The sequence below is a fragment of the Pelophylax lessonae genome, assembly GCF_965119305.1.
Source record: "Pelophylax lessonae genome assembly, chromosome: 9".
NCBI lineage: Eukaryota > Metazoa > Chordata > Amphibia > Anura > Ranidae > Pelophylax > Pelophylax lessonae.
The window spans coordinates 258,458,682-258,479,034 of NC_138776.1; the positions used below are offsets into that span (position 1 = coordinate 258,458,682).

At 44.2% G+C, this 20,353-nt stretch overlaps 1 protein-coding gene across 1 annotated transcript in view; it reads left to right on the forward strand.

The window, feature by feature from the left end:
* Positions 1-282: 282 nt before the first annotated feature.
* Positions 283-20,353, forward strand: part of LOC309564408 (uncharacterized protein) — a 71,620-nt gene continuing 51,549 nt past the window's right edge. The window contains exons 1-4 of the mRNA XM_082269036.1: positions 283-1,627; positions 9,934-11,381; positions 11,469-11,571; positions 15,034-15,504. Coding sequence (XP_082125162.1) covers positions 362-1,627; positions 9,934-11,381; positions 11,469-11,571; positions 15,034-15,504 — 3,288 coding nt within the window. The 5' untranslated portion in view covers positions 283-361. The remainder of the gene's footprint in view (positions 1,628-9,933; positions 11,382-11,468; positions 11,572-15,033; positions 15,505-20,353) is intronic.

A 20,353-nucleotide genomic window follows, 5' to 3' on the forward strand; every position in this document is an offset into this window, starting at 1 on the left:
CTTTCATAGCTTTCATAATTGCGTACATTTTTTTACAGTTTGCTGTAGTTGTTTAGGGCTTTTTGTATCCTTTTTTGTTTTGTTTTTCTGGTTTGTTTTTCACATTTTGTTGTTAGTTGTATTCAGTTTTATGGCAGAGCTCTGTGAAACTGTTGGCTGCTAGACCAACATACATTTCTCCAATTACTGACCTTTTGACATTTAAAAAACAGATGGATGTGAAGTCGGGAATTCCTCGGAGATACATCTTGTATTATCTGCTGATTGTACTTCCGAAGATAATGTCATCGCACAGGATCCTCCAGGAGGAAATCCAAATACACAAAATATCCATCACAGACCTTCCTGTCCGGAGACCTCAATGGATTCCTCTGATCAGGGGGAATCTTCTCACCAATCACATACTATGATTGCAGATAGATCAACAGATCCTTCTAATCCCAAGGAATCCTCCTCACCTCATGAAGAAGCTCACCGAGGTAAGAATTTTTTCTCATGTACAGTTTGCGGGAAATCTTTTACTGATAACAAAAGCCTTCTTAAACATCAAAGAATTCACACGGGTGAGAATCCTTATTCATGTTCAGAGTGCGGGAAATGTTTCAATGACAGAGCAAAACTTCTTGTACACCATAAATTTCACACAGGTGAGCGTCCTCATTTGTGTTCGGAGTGCGGGAAATGTTTCACTCAGAAAGGAGATCTTATTGTACATCAGAGAATTCACAAAGGTGAGCGTCCATTTTCCTGTTTAGAGTGCGGGAAATGTTTTACACAGAAAATCAAACTTCTTATACATCAAAGGAGTCACACGGGTGAGCGCCCATTTTCCTGTTCAGAGTGCGGAAAATGTTTTGCACAGAAATTCGCTCTTCTTATACACCAGAGAATCCACACAGGTGAGCGACCATTTTCCTGTTCAGAGTGTGGGAAAACTTTTTCAGATAAGGGAAACCTCCTCAAACACCAGAGAACTCACACAGGTGAGCGCCCTTATTCATGTTCAGAGTGCGGAAAATGTTTTACTCGGAAAGGAGCACTTATTGAACACCAGACTATCCACTCGGGTGAGGGTCCCTTCTCTTGTTTAGAGTGCGGCAAATGTTTCCTTTATAGAGGTAAACTTGTAGAACACCAGAGAAGCCACACGGGTGAGCGTACTTTCCGTTGTTCAGAGTGCGGCAAATGTTTTTCTGAGAAAGGAAACCTTTTAAAACACCAGAGATGTCACACAGGAGAGCGTCCATTTTCCTGTTCAGAGTGCGGGAAATGCTTCACACAGAAAATCGCTCTTCTTGTACACCAGAGAAGTCATACTGGTGAGCGTCCCTATTCGTGTTCAGAGTGCGGGAAACGTTTCACTGAAAAAGGAAAACTTCATGTACACAAGCGAGTTCACACTGGAGAGCGTCCTTATTCGTGTTCAGAGTGTGGGAAAAGTTTCACTCAGAAAGGAGATCTTATTGTACATAAGAGAATCCACACGGGCGAGCGTCCTTTTTCATGTCCAGAGTGTGGAAGAGCGTTCACTAAGAAAGGAAACCTTGTTGAACACCAGAAAAGACACACCATTGAGCGTCCTCAGACTGCGGGAAAGGTTTTATCAACAAAGACTACTAAGACCTCATAAAGAATGTTATGCAATGTAAAGGCGCGGCACACTGACAGCTCAAGGTGTGTAAACTATGGATAGTGGCCTCAACCTTGGCTCCTCCTAAAACCATCCCACTGACGTGTTTCGTCCCATGCCCTGAGCTTAGTCATAGAGGTCATATACAATGTTGCTGCTGATTTTTTTGACAAATATGCAATTAATCTTAATAGGTGGAACTGTTTAGTCCATAGAAAAACTGTAGGATAAAAATTTAGATTATAAAGGGGCACATCCTGGAACTAGTAAGTGTGATGCTTGATAAACCGAGCTTTCTCTTTGCTTCTTCTATTTCTTGGAGAATCCAATTGAGAGTGGTGGCCTCTAACTATAGGCTACACAGGTATGCAGACCCAGTATCACGCTCACCCCTAATGCAGGTGGTCAGACACTACAGCTGGTTTCCACGTTCTTCACCCATAACAGCCCCCTTTCCGATAAGGGCAACTGGAACTCGGTTGCCCCCAGGGCTTATACACAATGCTTTAGTGCCTGGCTACCATGCCAGGGCATTCGCAAACCGAGCAAACCAAACAGGTACCCGCGGTTGGAAGACAGGCAAGGTTCAGAATAGTTAAGGTCACAATTCGAAGTCAAAAGGCAGGCAGAGTTCAGAGAACAGTCAATATCCTAGCGAAGGTCATCAACGAGGTAATACAATCTAGCAGCGCAGAGCAGACAAACAGGCAGCTTGATCAGGTATTACACATGCTTGCACAAGCATGAGACTACAGGCTTGGCTGGCTTAACTGCTTGCTGACCTACCATGTACGTATACGGTGGCAAGGCGGGTCTGCTGCGCAAGATCACGTACCTATTATGTGATCCTGCACTTCTGGGCATTCGGCAGCCGGCGACCCGCTCCCGCTTTGTTTAGTCAGAGGGGTAGCTGATGTGCAGGTACCCCGGTCTTGATGTCCGCCAGCACCAGCTGATCAATTGGCAGAGAGCCAGGACATGCGCAAACTGAGCAAAGTGAACAGGTATTTGCGGTTGGCAGACAGGCAAGGTTCAGAATAGTCGAGGTCAAAATCCAAAGTCAAAAGGCAGGCAGAGTTCAGAGAATAGTCAATATCTGATCCGAGGTCATCAATGAGGTCATCCAATCTAGCAATGCAGGGCAGACAAACAGGCAGCTTGATTAGGTATTACACATACCACCACAAGCATGAGACTACAGGCTTAGCTGGCTTAACTGCTTGCCAACTGTACCATGTACATATACGGCGGCAAATTGTCTCTGCTGCGCAGGATCACATATCTAGTACTTCCGGGTCTGGGGCATGCATGCATGCACGCCGCCGGCGACCCGCTCCCACTGTGACTAAACACAGACTGGCAACATTAATCACCTTGAAGGTGGACAGACAGACAAGGAAAAGGCCACAGCCAGAACCAGGATGCTGGAATGAGGAGCAGGAGTACAAGATGCTCCTTACACCCAGGAACTCTAAGCTATAAGCATGCTATTGAACAGGTTTAACCACATCCTGTCCAGCCTACAGCAGAATGACGGCCAGGTGGGAGTTCCGTTAGCCTGACTGGTCGTCCTATGACGTACAGCAGAACAAGCCACTCGTGTGCCTGTGTCGCTCCAACACACTGCATCTCCGATCAGGGCAAAGAGCCTATGACGTAGGCTCTTTACCACGTGATCAGCTGTGTCCAATCACAGCTGATCACAACATAACCAGGAAGTGCCGGTTGTCAGCATTTCTCTATTCGAGTTGACAGGGCAGGAGTAGAGGAGAGCCGATAACCGGCTCCCCTGACGTGGGGGGGGGGGGGGGTCTGCCCTGATAATCAGTGCAGCCCCATCAGCGGGCTATAAGTATGCCATTGAACAGGTTTAACCCCCAAGAGCCTCAGAGGGAAGGGGAGGATAGACCTAACTTGTCTACAAAGCTCATCATAGTACAATGGGGGCTGTGGGATTTAGCTACTAATGTAGAGCTTTAGGGACCTAGTCCACTTGCCATCCTTGCCTTTTTTTTAGGGGTTATTTTGCCCACTTTCAATAAGAATTGTTCTTGGATAGTCGATTTTTTTTTTTTTTTTTTCTTTCCAAGGTTCTCGCCATCATAGAGAACACAACACAAGGCTTTCAGCCTCCGGGCTAGATTGGTCTGTTGAGACCCCAAGTATATTTATTTAGGCATAGTTCTAAATATTAAACAAAAAAAACATTGTTGAAGTGTTGAATCTGTGTGTGATAGGAAAGTAATAGGTCCATTGTATATTGTAGATGATGATAATCCTATCATTCTTGTAAAAGAGAAATACAGAAAGTAAAGCGGAGCTCACGTTACTTCTGTAGTTCCAGCCTCTCATACATGTTACATGTAAAAAAAAAAAATCTTATACAGTGTATGTATATATGCGAAATTTAATAATAAAAAAAATAATAATCACAATCTACAGGCATATGTATTTTTTTTTCCTTCTCAGTGACATTGCTAAATGTAGAGGGTTGCAGAAAAAGAAGGTGGTAGATTAGAGTAGATGCCTACCTAGATAAATGGCATCACTACTGAGCATGTCTCCTAGGCACTCTTCACAAATTCGGGAGATGTGCTTAGCATGTTTATAATTGTTACTTTGCTAATATTAATGGAAAAAACAAATTGTGCATTAAAAAAAAGGGTGTATAATATATTATACACCCTTTTTTTATGCACAATATAAAATATAATATAATAAAATATGTGTGTGTTTTTGGCGCCCAACGTGGGGCTCGAACCCACAATCCCTGGCTTAGGAAGCCAGTGCCTAATGATGGTCCCTATCCAATATCCAAAACATATGTATATGTGTGTGTGTGTGTATATATATATATATATATATATATATATATATATATATATATATATATATATATATTACACATCACACACCTCACATTTTTGTAAATATTTTATTCTATCTTTTCATGTGACAACACTGAAGAAATGACACTTTGTTACAATGTAAAGTAGTGAGTGTACAGCTTGTATAACAGTGTAAATTTGCTGTCCCCTCAAAATAACTCAACACACAGCCATTAATGTCTAAACCGCTGGCAACAAAAGTGAGTACACCCCTAAGTGACAATGTCCAAATTGGGCCCCAAGTGTCAATATTTTGGGTGGCCACCATTATTTTCCAGCACTGCCTTAACCCTCTTGGGCATGGAGTTCACCAGAGCTTCACAGGGAGCCACTGGAGTCCTCTTCCACTCCTCCATGATGACATCACGGAGCTGGTGGATGTTAGAGACCTTGCGCTCCTCCACCTTCCGTTTGAGGATGCCCCACAGATGCTCTATAGGGTTTAGGTCTGGAGACATGCTTGGCCAGTCCATCACCTTTACCCTCAGCTTCTTTAGCAAGGCAGTGGTCATCTTGGAGGTGTGTTTGGGGTGGTTATCATGTTGGAATACTGCCCTGCGGCCCAGTCTCTAAAGGAAGGGGATAATGCTCTGCTTCAGTATGTCACAGTACATGTTGGTATTCATGGTTCCCTCAATGAACTGTAGCTCCCCAGTGCTGGCAGCACTCATGCAGTCCCAGACCATGACACTCCCACCACCATGCTTGACTGTAGGCAAGACACACTTGTCTTTGTACTCCTCACCTGGTTGGCGTCACACACGCTTGACAATATCTGAACCAAATAAGTTTATCTTGGTCTCATCAGACCACAGGAGATGGTTCCAGTAATCCATGTCCTTAGTCTGCTTGTCTTCAGCAAACTGTTTGTGGGCTTTCTTGTGCATCATCTTTAGAAGAGGCTTCCTTCTGGGATGACAGCCATGCAAACCAGTTTGATGCAGTGTGCAGCGTATGGTCTGAGCACTCACAGGCCTCACTCAACCTCTGCAGCAATGCTGGCAGCACTCATACCTCTATTTCCCAAAGACAACCTCTGGATATGACGCTGAGTACGTGCACTCAAGTCAACCATGGCTAGGCCTGCTCTCAGTGGAACCTGTCCTGTTAAACCGCTGTATGATCTTGGCCACTGTGCTGCAGCTCAGTTTCAGGGTCTTGGCAATCTTCTTATAGACTAGGCCATCTTTATGTAGAGCAACGGTCCTTTTTTTTTCAGATCCTCAGAGAGTTCTTTGCCTTGAGGTGCCATGTTGAATTTCCAGTGACCAGTATGAGAGAGTGAGAGCGATAACACCAAATTTAACACACCTGCCCCCCATTCACACCTGAGACCTTGTAACACTAACGAGTCACATGATGCCGGGGAGGGAAAATGGCTAAAATTTGGACATTTGTCCATTAGGGGTGTACTTGCCATTAATATTAGCAAAGTAACAATTATAAACATGCTAAGCACATCTCCCAAATTTGAGAACAGTGCCTAGAAGGCATGCTCAGTAGTGATGCCATTTATCAAGGTAGGTATCTACTCTAATCTACCACCTTCTTTTTTTATGCAACAATGTGAGGGGTGTACTCACTTTTGTGAGATACTGTGTATATATTAATGTGTGTGTGTGTGTGTGTGTATATATATATATATATACACACACACCATATTGCCAAAAGTATTGGGACACCTGCCTTTACACACACATGAACTTTAATGGCATCCCAGTCTTAGTCCGTAGGGTTCAATATTGAGTTGGCCCAGCCTTTGCAGCTATAACAGCTTCAACTCTTCTGGGAAGGCTGTCCACAAGGTTTAGGGGTGTGTCTATGGGAATGTTTAACCATTCTTCCAGAAGCGCATTTGTGAGGTCAGGCACTTATGTTGGACGAGAAGGCCTGGCTTGCAGTCTCCGCTCTTAATTCGTCCCAAAGGTGTTCTATCAGGTTGAGGTCAGGACTCTGTGCAGGCCAGTCAAGTTCCTCCACCCTAAACGTACTCATCCATGTCTTTATGGATCTTGCTTTGTGTACCGCTCCAAATTATTTGGTGGAGGGGGGATTATGGTGTGGGGTTGTTTTTCCAGGGGTTGGGCTTGGCTCCTTTGTTCCAGAGAAGGGAACTCTTAAGGCGTCATACCAAGACATCTTGGACAATTTCATGCTCCCAACTTTCTGGGAACAGTTTGGGGATGGCCCCTTCCTGTTCCAACATGACTGCGCACCAGTGCACAAAGCAAGGTCCACATTTTTCTAGGTAAATATATTTCTAAAGGAGCTATTGACATGAAGATTTTCACCCCATGTCGGTAACAACCCATGCAATCCATACATGCAAAGACACCAAAACAAATGGGTTCAGAAATTAAGTTATGTGTAAAAAAAAACAAAAAAAAAAAAACGGAATGACTCAGGGAAAAAGTATTGAACACATGAAGAAAGGGAGGAACATGGAAAGCCAAGACACCAGCTGAAATCTATCAGCAATTAGAAAGCAATTCTTCCCCTTGTTAGTGCAAATTAATATCAGCTTGTTCAGTCTCAATGGATGGCCTATATAAAGGTGTCTCATTACCAAGGTGTCACACAAGAAACCTCTCATGATGGGTAAAAGCAAATATCTCTTATAAGACCTTCACAACCGTATTGTTGCAAAACATACTGCTGGCCTTGGTTACAGAAGGATTTCCAAACTTCTGAATGTTCCAGTGAGCACTGTTGGGGTCATGATCTGGAAGCCAATCCACTAATGCCACGTACCTGGTTGATGCCAAATTGACGAGAGGCCTTTCCTTACACCTTGTCCTGTTCTCCCTGGGGATAATCGCAGGGAATACCAGGACACAGTGGGGCCCGGGTGCCTGCAAGGGAATTTGGTAGCAGATGCGAAGCTTATGATGGTTCAACTGGCAAGCAGGCAGATGCAAGATCTTGAATGCATGGCCAAATGGACAGCAGTCGGCAACAATCAAGCAGCAGGAGTACAGGTCCAGGATGCAGGAGCGGAGTCAAGGTCAGTATCGAGCAAGCATAGCTCCCACTGTCCCTGATTTTAAAGGACAGTCCCTGATTGGTGGTCTGATCTACTGTATATAGTTGTATAGAAAATATACGCTGCTCAAAAAAATTAAAGGAACACTTTTATTTGGGTACAGCGTCCCACGACCGCACAATTGTCAGTTAAAATAACACAATGCCGAATCGCAAAAAATGGCCTGGTCATTAAGGGGGAAAATCCTTCCCGTCCAGAACTGGTTAAATATTACCAAACCATTACTTATACCTGTGATCTATTAGGTAAACACATAATAATTAGTAGCACTTTAAATTAAAGGCACATTGCACATTAGTCCAGACACTGGATGAAATAGACAGTTGGACAGCGCCACACCTACCTCTCCTATAACCAGTTGCCAACCGTGCTATAGCTGAATGACGGCTACGGCGAGGTCGTCCAGTTCTGGGAGGCTGTCATATGACAACCTCCCTTGATCACCCCTGCCACGCACCTACTGCTGGGCGCGGGCGGCGCTCCTTGTTCGCAGTGTCCTCTGGACCCTGCCGAACACAGATTAAGAAAAAGAGCCAATCAGTGGTTCGCTGTCTGTGTCCGAACACAGTTGATCACAATGTCAACAGAAGCCGGTTACTGGCTCTCTTCACCGCTCCTTCTCACGCTGTCCGCGCGTGGAGGAGAGGAGAAAAGAGCTGATAATCGGCGTCTGCAAAAGTGTGCCCACCACTGCTGCCATTTAGAGCCCACCACTGCTGCCAATTAGTGGCCACTACTGCTCCTAATCGGTGCCCACTGCTGCCAAACAGTACCCACCACTGCTGCCAATTAGTGCCCACCACTGCTTACAATCAGTGCCCACCAGTGTCTCCTCATCAATGTCACCTATCACTGCCGCCTACCAGTGCCCATTAGTGTCGCCTACCTGTACTGCCTATCAGTGTCACATATCAGTGCTGCCTATCAGTGTCACTTACCAGTGCTCGTTAGTGTTGCCTATCAGTGCCGCCTATCTGTGCCACACATCAATGACACCTATCGGTGCCCATCAGTGCTGGCCATCACTGCCTATCAGTGCTGCCTATTAGTGCCCATCAATGTCGCCTCATCAGTGCCCATCAGTGCAGCCTAGCAGTTCTGCCTCCGTAGCACACATCAGTAAAGGAGAAAAATTATCTGTCTGCAAAATTTTCTTTTCTCATTTTTGATATGTTTTTTTTTTTTTTAGCAAAAAATAAAAAGCACAATGGTGAATAAATACCACCAAAAGAAAGCTCTATTTGTGTGAAAAAAAATGATACAAATTTAGTTTGTGTACAGTGTTGCATGACCGCGCAATTGTCATTCAAAGTGTGACAGCGCTGAAAGCTGAAAATCGGCCTGGGCAGGAAGGGGATGAAAGTGGCCGGTATGGGGGGGGGGGGTGCAGCAAGGGGGTGAAAGTGGCCGGTATGGGGCGGGGGGGCAGGAAGGGGGTGAAAGTGGCCGGTATGGGGGGGGGTGTGCAGCAAGGGGGTGAAAGTGGCCGGTATGGGGGGGGGGGCAGGAAGGGGGTGAAAGTGGCCCGGCATGGGGGGGGGGCAGGAAGGGGGTGAAGTGCCCAGTAGGCAAATACATAAACTTACCCAGATTGTCATTTGACTCACAGGTACTGGTAAATGTGGAAGCAAGCAAAGTGGCCGGTATGGGGGGGGGCAGGAAGGGGGTGAAAGTGGCCGGCATGGGGGGGGGCAGGAAGGGGGTGAAAGTGGCCGGTATGGGGGGGGGGCAGGAAGGGGGTGAAAGTGGCCGTTATGGGGGGGGGCAGGAAGGGGATGAAATTGCCCAGTAGGCAAATACATAAACTTACCCAGATTGTCATTTGACTCACAGGTACTGGTAAACGTGGAAGCAAGCAAAGTGGCCGGTATGGGGGGGGGGCAGGAAGGGGGTGAAAGTGGGCGGTATGGGGGGGGGGCAGGAAGGGGTGAAAGTGGCCGGTATGGGGGGGGGGGGGCAGGGAGGGGGTGAAGTGCCCAGTAGGCAAATACATAAACTTACCCAGATTGTCATTTGACTCACAGGTACTGGTAAACGTGGAAGCAAGCAAAGTGGCCGGTATGGGGGGGGGCAGGAAGGGGGTGAAAGTGGCCGGTATGGGGGGGGGGCCAGGAAGGGGGTGAAAGTGGCCGGTATGGGGGGGCAGGAAGGGGGTGAAAGTGGCCGTTATGGGGGGGGGCAGGAAGGGGATGAAATTGGCCAGTAGGCAAATACATAAACTTACCCAGATTGTCATTTGACTCACAGGTACTGGTAAACGTGGAAGCAAGCAAAGTGTCTCGAGTCTCGAAAAGAAAGAAGAAAGAAAAAAAGCAGAAAAAGAAAAAAAAGAAAATTCGGTTTTATCTTTGCAACAACATCCCTTCACAAAGCGTTCGGATGAAGAAAAACGGAGGATAAAGGAGCTGGGACCAGATCAACCCAACTTGAAAATTCAGCAGCAGTCAAGTGATCGCGGTCGTGCTTACATTCGGTGCTTTTCCACCACTTATTATGGGAAATGGCGTTGGCTAGCTGGATGCCAGGAGAGCCAGGCCTTTTATTGTTTTCCCTGTCTACTGTTTCAATGTCATGGCACCGAAACGCTGTGGATAAAAACGGGGGTTTGCGACTTAAAACATCTCTCCGAAAAGTGCAAGCGGCATGAATGTACCCGAAGCCATCTTGAAAACACGATGAGCTTCCAGTTTTTCGGGAAGTGTAGCATTGCTAGACAGCTAGAGGAAGGCTACAGGATTGGCATCAAAAGGCACAATGAGGAGGTCACCAAGAACCGACGCATCCTGTCTAAAATAATCGACTGTGTGAAGTTCTGTGGTGCATTTGAGCTGGCTTTGTGTGGCCATGACGAAAACGAGAGCTCGGATAATCCCGGAATATTCCGTGGCCTGTTTGATTTTGTAGCTTCGCTTGATGGAGTTTTGAAAGAGCACCTCGAGAACTCCACCGTGTTTAAGGGAACTTTGAAAACCCTGCAGAACGAGCTGTTGGACTGTATGTTGTCTGTTGTGAGGGAGCACATCATCCAAGAAGTACGGAGCAGCGATTTTCTCTCCATCCAGGCCGACCAGGCCACCGATATTGCCACACAGCGCCAGCTTGTGCTTGTTCTGCGCTACACTGATGCCAAATGCAACTTACAAGAGAGGTTTTTTGAGTTCATCCCTTTGCAATCCAATACAGCTGACTCCATTGCTACGGCGCTAAAAGAGCGTCTTGCGGTCATCCTTCCAGAGGACCAGAAGAGCAAACTCATCTCCCAAGCGCATGATGGAGCCAGGGTGATGAGGGGTGCCACGTCAGGTGTTCATGATAAGATCAAAGAGGTGTACCCAAACGCCCATAACATCCATTGCTATGCACATCAGCTCAATCTGATGATGGAACAGGCCACTTCTCACCTACCCAAAGTGAAAAATCTTTTTTCTGACCTTGAAGGAATTGCCAACTTTTTTTCGAGATCCCCCAAGTGCACAGAGGTTCTTGATCAAGTAGTCGCCCGTAGACAACCAACGTTAGTCAACGTCAGATGGAACTTCCACAGCCATGCCATCCATACAGTGTTTAAGCATAGAGAGGACCTCATCCAGTGTTTTGAAACTATACGAGACTCGGAGGACTTTGACCCTGTCGCTGTCAGAGAGGCAAGAGCCTTTGCCATGGTGCTGGAGGATCAAGATTATAAGTTTTTACTGCAACTTTTCCACATCATCATGCCGCATGTGGACCTCCTCCATGCCAAACTCCAGAAGAAGAATATTGATCCAGCCCACATTAAGGGGAGCATCCAGCAGTTCCAGCAGGACATACAGAATATCAGGTATCAGCTGTATTCCTCCTTTTGCATTTGTTATTATTATTATTAATAATATATCATTATTTTTATTATTACTCATACATTTTGCAGAAATTCTCTCCATACCCTGGTTGACCAAAGTACTGAAGTTGGTTCTCGACCGAAGAAACGGTGTTTGCGCAATCCAGATGTCCAAAAAGAGATTGCACCCGAGGTGAGTTTTTAGTCCGTGTTACTCTGGAATATTTCGTAGAAAAGCTTCTCTTGTCTTTTTGATTTTAATAATATTTTTGCTTAACTATTGTGGTAAAGATCCTTATGGTAGAGCCCTGGGACCATCATAAAACTTTGTTTAAAAGACTCCTAAACTTTGAAAAACAAGTCAGAATTCTGATATTACAAGTTTGGACCATGCTAAAATGTATTAAACACAATTCTGTGATTAAAAGTCAGAGTTCTCATTTTGAAAGTCAGAATTTCTGAGATTGAGAGTCAGAATTTCTGAGATTGAGAGTCAGAATTTCTGAGATTGAGAGTCAGAATTTCTGAGATTGAAAGTCCGAATTTCTGGAGATTGAAAGTCCGAATTTCTGGAGATTGAAAGTCCGAATTTCTGGAGATTGAAAGTCCGAATTTCTGGAGATTGAAAGTCCGAATTTCTGGAGATTGAAAGTCCGAATTTCTGGAGATTGAAAGTCCGAATTTCTGGAGATTGAAAGTCCGAATTTCTGGAGATTGAAAGTCCGAATTTCTGGAGATTGAGAGCCAGAATTTCTGAGATTGAATGTCAGAATTTCTGAGATTGAAAGTCCGAATTTCTGAGATTGAAAGTCCGAATTTCTGAGATTGAAAGTCCGAATTTCTGAGATTGAAAGTCCGAATTTCTGAGATTGAAAGTCCGAATTTCTGAGATTGAAAGTCCGAATTTCTGAGATTGAAAGTCCGAATTTCTGAGATTGAAAGTCCGAATTTCTGAGATTGAAAGTCCGAATTTCTGAGATTGAAAGTCCGAATTTCTGAGATTGAAAGTCCGAATTTCTGAGATTGAAAGTCTGAATTTCTGAGATTGAAAGTCTGAATTTCTGAGATTGAAAGTCTGAATTTCTGAGATTGAAAGTCTGAATTTCTGAGATTGAAAGTCTGAATTTCTGAGATTGAAAGTCTGAATTTCTGAGATTGAAAGTCTGAATTTCTGAGATTGAAAGTCTGAATTTCTGAGATTGAAAGTCTGAATTTCTGACTTTTAATCACAGACAATCTCAGAATTCTGACTTTTAATCACAGACAATCTCAGAATTCTGACTTTTAATCACAGACAATCTCAGAATTCTGACTTTTAATCACAGACAATCTCAGAATTCTGACTTTTAATCACAGACAATCTCAGAATTCTGACTTTTAATCACAGACAATCTCAGAATTCTGACTTTTAATCACAGACAATCTCAGAATTCTGACTTTTAATCACAGACAATCTCAGAATTCTGACTTTTAATCACAGACAATCTCAGAATTCTGACTTTTAATCACAGACAATCTCAGAATTCTGACTTTTTAAATCTCAGAATTCTGTAAAAAAAAAATATTTTTTTTCAGGCTTAGAATTTTATTTTTTTATTTTTTTAATTTTTATGATGGTCCTAGGGCTCTTCCATAGATCCTTAAGTTAAGGACATATCTAAATAATAATTTAAATATATAATAATAATAATATTATTACAAAATTTCTCCAACTGGTTTTGATACAGGGTGGTCGCAGATCCTTAAAAAGTCTTTAAATTGAACTTGTTTATATTCTGTAGACACCCTGTGATAGATTTGCTATGAGAGGTTTGCTATGCCATGTATGTGGGATTCATAGGAGGAATATATCTTAAGGTTTTATTCTTTACTGAAATATTTAAGAAAAAATATTGTAAAGTCATCAAAGGCATGGGAAGACATTTACAATTACGCATAGAAGGTAAATGAAACAATGCAGCTCAATTTGTTTTGCGAATATTTGTCTTTTTCATAGCTCCCTCTTATAGATATGAAGTTTGAAAATAAAAATATATATTTTTTTTACAATATAAATCTGAAAATGATGTGATCTCAAAGGACTTGTTATTGTTTGAACAAAATGAGTATTACGGCCTTCATCTCGGTTAGCGCATTGAGCATCAGAAATGAATGAAACTTGACATATTTACTAGGGATCGACCGATTATCGGCAACACTGATATGCACTTTCTCCAATATATCGGAATCGGCCTTTTGATTTACCGATATTTCGGGAGAGTGCTGTACCGGAGTTGATGCCTGCAGTTAGAGGCATCACCCCGATACCGGCGTCCATAGCTGGCGGTCGGCTGTCTTGTAATGACAACCGATGCGGCTGAGAATCCGCTCAGCTGTCATTCCAAGGAGCGGGAGGGGACGTTCCAAACCCCCCTCCCGCCGCCTTCCGTGGCTCGCCCGGGTCTTCCGTCCCACCGGGAGACCCGGGCATCCTACCTGCACCGCCGCTGCCGCTGAAGAGAAGACCCTATCTCAATTTTTTTTAATTTGGCGCCGAATACCCGGAAGTGATGTCATGAAATGACATCACTTCCGGGTATTCGGCGCCGAATGACATCACATGAAATGACATCACTTCCGGGTATTCGGCGCCGAATGACATCACATGAAATGACATCACTTCCGGGTATTCGGCGCCGAATGACATCACATGAAATGACATCACTTCCGGGTATTCGGCGCCGAATGACATCACATGAAATGACATCACTTCCGGGTATTCGGCGCCGAATGACATCACATGAAATTACATCACTTCTGGGTATTCGGCGCCGAATTACACCACATGAAATTACATCACTTCTGGGTATTCGGCGCCGAATGACACCACATGGAATGACATCACATGAAATTACATCACATCTGGGTATTCGGTGCCGAATGACATCACATGAAATGACATCAATTCTGGGTATTCGGTGCCGAATGACCTCACATAAAAAGACATCACTTCCGGGTATTCGGCGCCGAATGACACCACATGGAATGACACCACATGAAATTACATCACTTCTGGGTATTCGGCGCCGAATTACACCACATGAAAACTACATCACTTCCGGGTATTCGGCGCCGAATGATGCCACATGGAATGACATCACATGAAATGACATAACTTCTGGATATTTGGAGCCGAATGACATCACATGAAATGACATCACTTCTGGGTATTCGGTGCCGAATTACATCACATGAAATGACATCACTTCCGGGTACTGGCGGCGTCAAATTCAAAAAGCTTACGGCATTCAAAACAGCCAAACTTGGCGTTTTGAATGCTTTTAAGTGAAGAGGAGGGGTTTGGGGTCTTTTAGACCCCCAGATCCCTCCACCGCAGTACCTGTAGACATTTAAAAAAAATATATTTTTTTTTAATGTCTGAAAATATCGGCCGATACCGATATCCGAAAATATCGGCGTTAAAAAAACGATATCGGTCGATCAATATTATTTACTCAGAATGTATTGTCCATGTGTATGAAGTTCTGAGATATTATGGATTCAAACACTGAAACTGATCTCACTTTATAACTTAAAAATTTTTAAATGTCGCAGTTCAAATTGACATTTTGTCACCCCCTACATAATTTTTTTCTTTTTATCCTTCACTCTATAGATCTGTGATACCATACTCTGTCACGCCCAAGAACGGTTCTCCTTCACAAACCACCTTATTAGTGCCACCTTGCTTCATGTAGACAGGTTTAAAGAGTACACAACGGCGTTTCCTGAAGATGCACTGAGCAGGACCTTGAAGGCCTATCCAGTGCTCATTGGGAGTAAGTTGAAGACCGAGCTAAGTCTCATCTACTCCAAGGAGGAGTTCAGAGTCTGTTGTGGTGCTGTGGACCTACTCCGGCTGTTTATGGAAAACAACCTTGAAGAAGCCTTCACAGAGACTGTCACTCTCCTCAAGATCCTTATCACCACACCCATGACCACAGCAGAAACTGGGAGGTGCTTCTCAACGTTGAAAAGAATTAAGACTTTTCTGAGAAATGGCGTGACCCAGGAGAGGCTGAATGCGTTGGCCATGCTCTCCATGGAAAAGAAACTGGTGGCTGAGATGACGGATTTCAACCAGAAGGTCATTGAGAAATTTGCAAACCAGAAAGAAAGGAGAGAACATTTTCTTTTCAAATAGTGCTACTGGCCAGTGACTAGGCAACTTCACTCTGTGTTTTTTGTTGTTTTTGGTTTTTGAATGATTACCAAACTCATTTTAATAAAACGTATTAAAGCCACACTGGACTCAAATTCATTGATTCACGAATGCACGAGGCCATACAATACGATTAGAGGAGAAGCGATTTTAACCTTAGGCTACGTAGGGGGTTTTCTACTGTAAGGGCTACAAGATTGTGGAACTCTCTACCACAAATGGTGGTTACTGCGGGAAGTATGGCTACTTTTAAAAGACTCTTGGACATACATCTCCAAGATCAAAACATTCGGGGGTATGGGAAATTATTACGGCCACACACACCTACACAGGTTGAACTGGATGGACTATTGTCTTTATTCAACCTCAACTACTATGTAACTATCGTACATTTATTGCATACTTTAACCACTTCAGCCCCGGAAGGTTTTGCCCCCTCTAATGACCAGGCCATTTTTTGCGATTCGGCACTGCCTTCCTTTAAAGAGGAAGTAAACCTTCCTCTGTAACTTGTACCTATAGGTGAGCCTATGATAAGACTTACCTATAGGTACTGTAAATATCTCCTAAACATGTACCGTCACTGGTGCATGCGCTCTGAAGGGACGGCCGCTGGTGCCGTTCCTTCAGAGCTCCGTGCCGTGACCGTCGGCTCCCGCGCGCGTGCGTGGGAGTGAGGTCACCGCGGCTCCGGCCAATCAGATGGCCGGATGCCGCGATCCCGGAAGACGGGCGACTAGACCGTCATACAAGTAAGCGGACGGCACGGCGGGGGCTCGTTCTAAGGTAAGTATTTCATAATGAGCTAGTATGTGATGAATACTAGCTCATTATGTGTTTCTCTTGCAGCTTGCAAAAAGAAAAATCTAATTTTTTCATCCTTTTTGGCCAATTTGTATTCTGCTACATAGTTTTTGGTAAAAAAAAAAAAATCCCAATTAAGCGTATTTTTATTGGTTTGCGCAAAAGTTATTGCGTCTACAAACTATGGGAACGATTTTATGTCATTTTTTTTTTCTTTTACTAGTAATGGCATTCATCTGCGATTTTTTTTTTTTTTCTTTTTTTTGAGGGACTGCGACATTGCAACAGACAGATCGGACTCCTAACTGACATTTTTGGGGGGACCAGTGACATTACTACAGTAATCAGTGCTAAAAATATGCACTGTTACTGTACTAATGACACTGCAAGGGAAGGGGTTATCAAAGGGTTAAGTGTAAAGCCTAGTACACGCGCAACGATTTTCCGCCGACCGTTCGTCCGTTTTTTGTCCAGAGTTGTGTTTTGTTGGTTGGAATGTGCCTAGACTGCACTGGACTTTTGTCGACCGACAGAATTCTACTTCAGAAGTGATGTCATGTGATGGTTTGCTTTCTTTGTGTTCTCTCTTCTCTGAGCATGCCCAGTCTTGCTCATTAGATTTTTCCCTGTCGAAATCTGTACTGACTGCAGGAAAATCGGCCGTGTTTTGACGAAGGACAAAAATTTTATAGCCTGCACACCAGATTTTTTTTCGGCCGAAAAGTCTGAGTCGGTTGTCGGAAGCATCATACTAACAAGCCGAAAATCGGCAGATCGGCCGTCGGACGAAAAATTCCCCGCCGAATTTCGACGCGTGTGTACGAGGCTTAGGCCTAAGAGGTGCTTTCTAACTGTGAGGGGGGGATGGGCTTGTGGAATCAACACGGAGACCTGTGTTCCTAAATAGGAGGCGCTCTGTGTTCATTCCAAAGAGAACACCGGTCTGCTGTGTTTTACACCAGCAGATCATTGTTCTCTCTCCACGGGGAGCAATCGCAGGTGCCCAGGGGCAATCACGGCCACTGGCTCCGTGAATCAGTTTCCCTGCTGCCTAATGGGGGGTGCTCCCGCGAACTGCCATACAGGCACAGCGGTTCGCGCAGCCAAGCCAGCCTGCCGCAGTATGTCCGCGGCGGGCAGATGGCAAGCAGTTAACAGTTGACTTTAACATTTTCAATATCTTATCTAGCAGTAATGATACATAATCACCTGATAATGGCTATTTACAGTCCTGCATTACTAACCGTTTAATTTTTCAGTTTGTTTGCGCCCTCAAAAAACTTTTTAGCACCAGCGGCCACTGGCCAAGACCTTTTCTTTCAGCTATGGCATAGTTCCTTTCGGCATGGGTGAGTTTCCAGCTTAGATATTCTGCTGGATGTTCTTTGCCATTAATTCTCTGGAAAAATACTGCTGCAAGGCCAACTTTTAGTGGCTTCTGTTTCTACAAAAAGTTGATGACTGAAGTTGGAGGAAGTTAAAGTGGTTGTAAAACTGGAAAGTCAAGGAGGAAGTTAAAGTGGTTGTAAAACTGGAAAGTCAAATACAAAGTGATCACTAAATCCAATAAAGAACAAGGGCACAAAGCATTTGTGCATGGTATGGCGGGTAGAAGAACAGCCTCTCATCTGTAATACTCCTCGCTCCCCTGATTAAAAAGAACCCGGCACCATGAAAAAAACGGTGGCGCAACGCCTCTTCTCCTTTGATTGACAGCCGGTGTAATGAGACGCATGCATGAGCCTGTGCGAAGGGGGCGTGTCTGTACTTTGCTGGGACTGAGATCGGAGTCAAGTTTATTTTTTGCTTTCCTCTCTCCTCTCCTCCTGAGATCGAGGTACAAAGCTCACCGAGTTAGCAGAGCATACAGAGTTATCAGAGAGGGAGAGCGAGACATCAGTGAGAGAGCTACATCAGCGAATACAAAGAGAGACATTAGAGAGAGACATCGAAGAATACAGAAAGAGAGTCATCAGAAGGAGAGAGAGACCTATCAGAAAGAGAGACATCAGAGAATAAAGAGGGAGAGACTGGAGAAGGGAGAGAGAGACATATCAGAGAGAGCACTATCTGGGAGAGAGATAGACATCAGAGAATACAGAGAGAGAGAGATCGGAGAAGACAGAGAGATAGGCATCAGGGAGACATATCAGAAAGAGAGACATCAGATAATACAGAGAGAGATAGACATCAGAGAGAGATAGACAGAGAGACACCAGAGAATACAGAGAGAGTGAGACCTCAGAAGGAGAGAGAGACATATCAGAGAGAGATAGACAGAGAGACATCAGAAAATACAGAGAGAGAGAGATTGGAGAAGACTGAGAGACATCAGAGAAAGAGATCAGGGAGAGAGCTACATCAGCGAATACAAAGAGAGACAATGAAGAATACAGAAAGGAAGAGAGAGGGAGACATCAGAGAATACAGAGAGAGATAGACAACAGAGGGAGAGAGAGACTGGAGAAGAGAGAGGGAGACGTATCAGAAAGAGGGAAATCGGAGAGAGCACTATCTGAGAGAGAGACGTCAGAGAATACAGAGAGACATGAGAAACATCACAGTATACAGAGATAGAGATATCGGAGAATACAGAGAGGGGCACACATCCGAGAATACAGATAGAGAAACATAAGAGAAAACGATATCCGGGAAATAGAGAGACATCAGAGAAAGCAATATCAAAGAGAGACACATCAGAGAATGCAGAGAGAGACCAACCGTTTAGAGAATACAGAGAGAGAGAGACATTAGAGGGAGCGATATCAGGAGAGACCACATAAAAAGAGAGGCATCAGAGAGCGATATCAGAGAGAGAGAGACATGAGAGAATACAGAGGGAGAGAGACATTAGAGAGAGCGATATCAGAGGGAGAGACAACAGAAAAAGAGAGACATGAGAGAGCGATAGAGAGAGACATGAGAGAATACAGAGAGATGGAGACATCAGAGAGAGATAAACATGAGAGATAGAGACTACAGAGAGGAAGAGACATCAGAGAACACAGAGAGAGATATTTGAGACTACATAGAGAGACTCTGTGTATAGGAGGGAGGGGAATAATGTGATTTTAGGACTCAGCCCCCAAAGCTTTGGTGCTATGCCACGCCCACAGATTGGCAGATTTCTAGGGGCTATAACCGAATAAGGATGATTTTTTGAGACGTACACACAATGTGAATTAGGTTATAACAACATTCTCTACTAAACTGTGCACAGTAATGGTGTTTTGGGTTTACAACCACTTTAACACTGGTCCCTTACATAATACTGCCTTCAGCTCTTGAAAAGCTCTCTCTTAAGGCCCGTACACACGCTACGAATTTCCGCGGACCGGTCATCCGTCTTTTGTCCAGAGTGGTGTTTTGTTGGTTGGAATGTGCTCTAGACTGCACACGAATTTTCCCGTACGACAGAATTCTACTTCAGAAGTGATTTCATGTGTTGGATTGCTTTCTATGTGTTCTTTCATCTCTGAGCATGCCTAGTCTTGCTCATAAGATTTTTCCCCGTCAAAATCTGTACTAATGAGACGAAAATCGGACGTGTGTTGACGGAGGACAAACATTTTAATGCCTGCACATCAGGATTTTGTCAGCCGAAAAGTCGGAGTCGGCTGTCGAAAGCACCATACTAACAATCCGAAAATCGGCAGATCGGTCGTCGGACGAAATTTCCCTTCCGAATTTCTTATCATGTGTACGGGGCTTAACTCTTCATTCCTTTGCATCATGGTGAACTTGCTCCCTTTTCGGAAGTAAGTGGGCTAAAGAACCACAGTTAAAAAGAAACTTCCCATAGCACCTTACAATCACTAGAAAGGTGCCATTCCTTTTTTTTTTTTTTTTTTTACACTAAATGAGGCGAAATTTTATTTGGTTTAGTCTTGTTCAAAAAAAGCTTTTTGACCCCCCAACCCAAAGCTGTAGACCAAATATCAAGCTTCTTCAGGTCTACTGTGTATTTTTT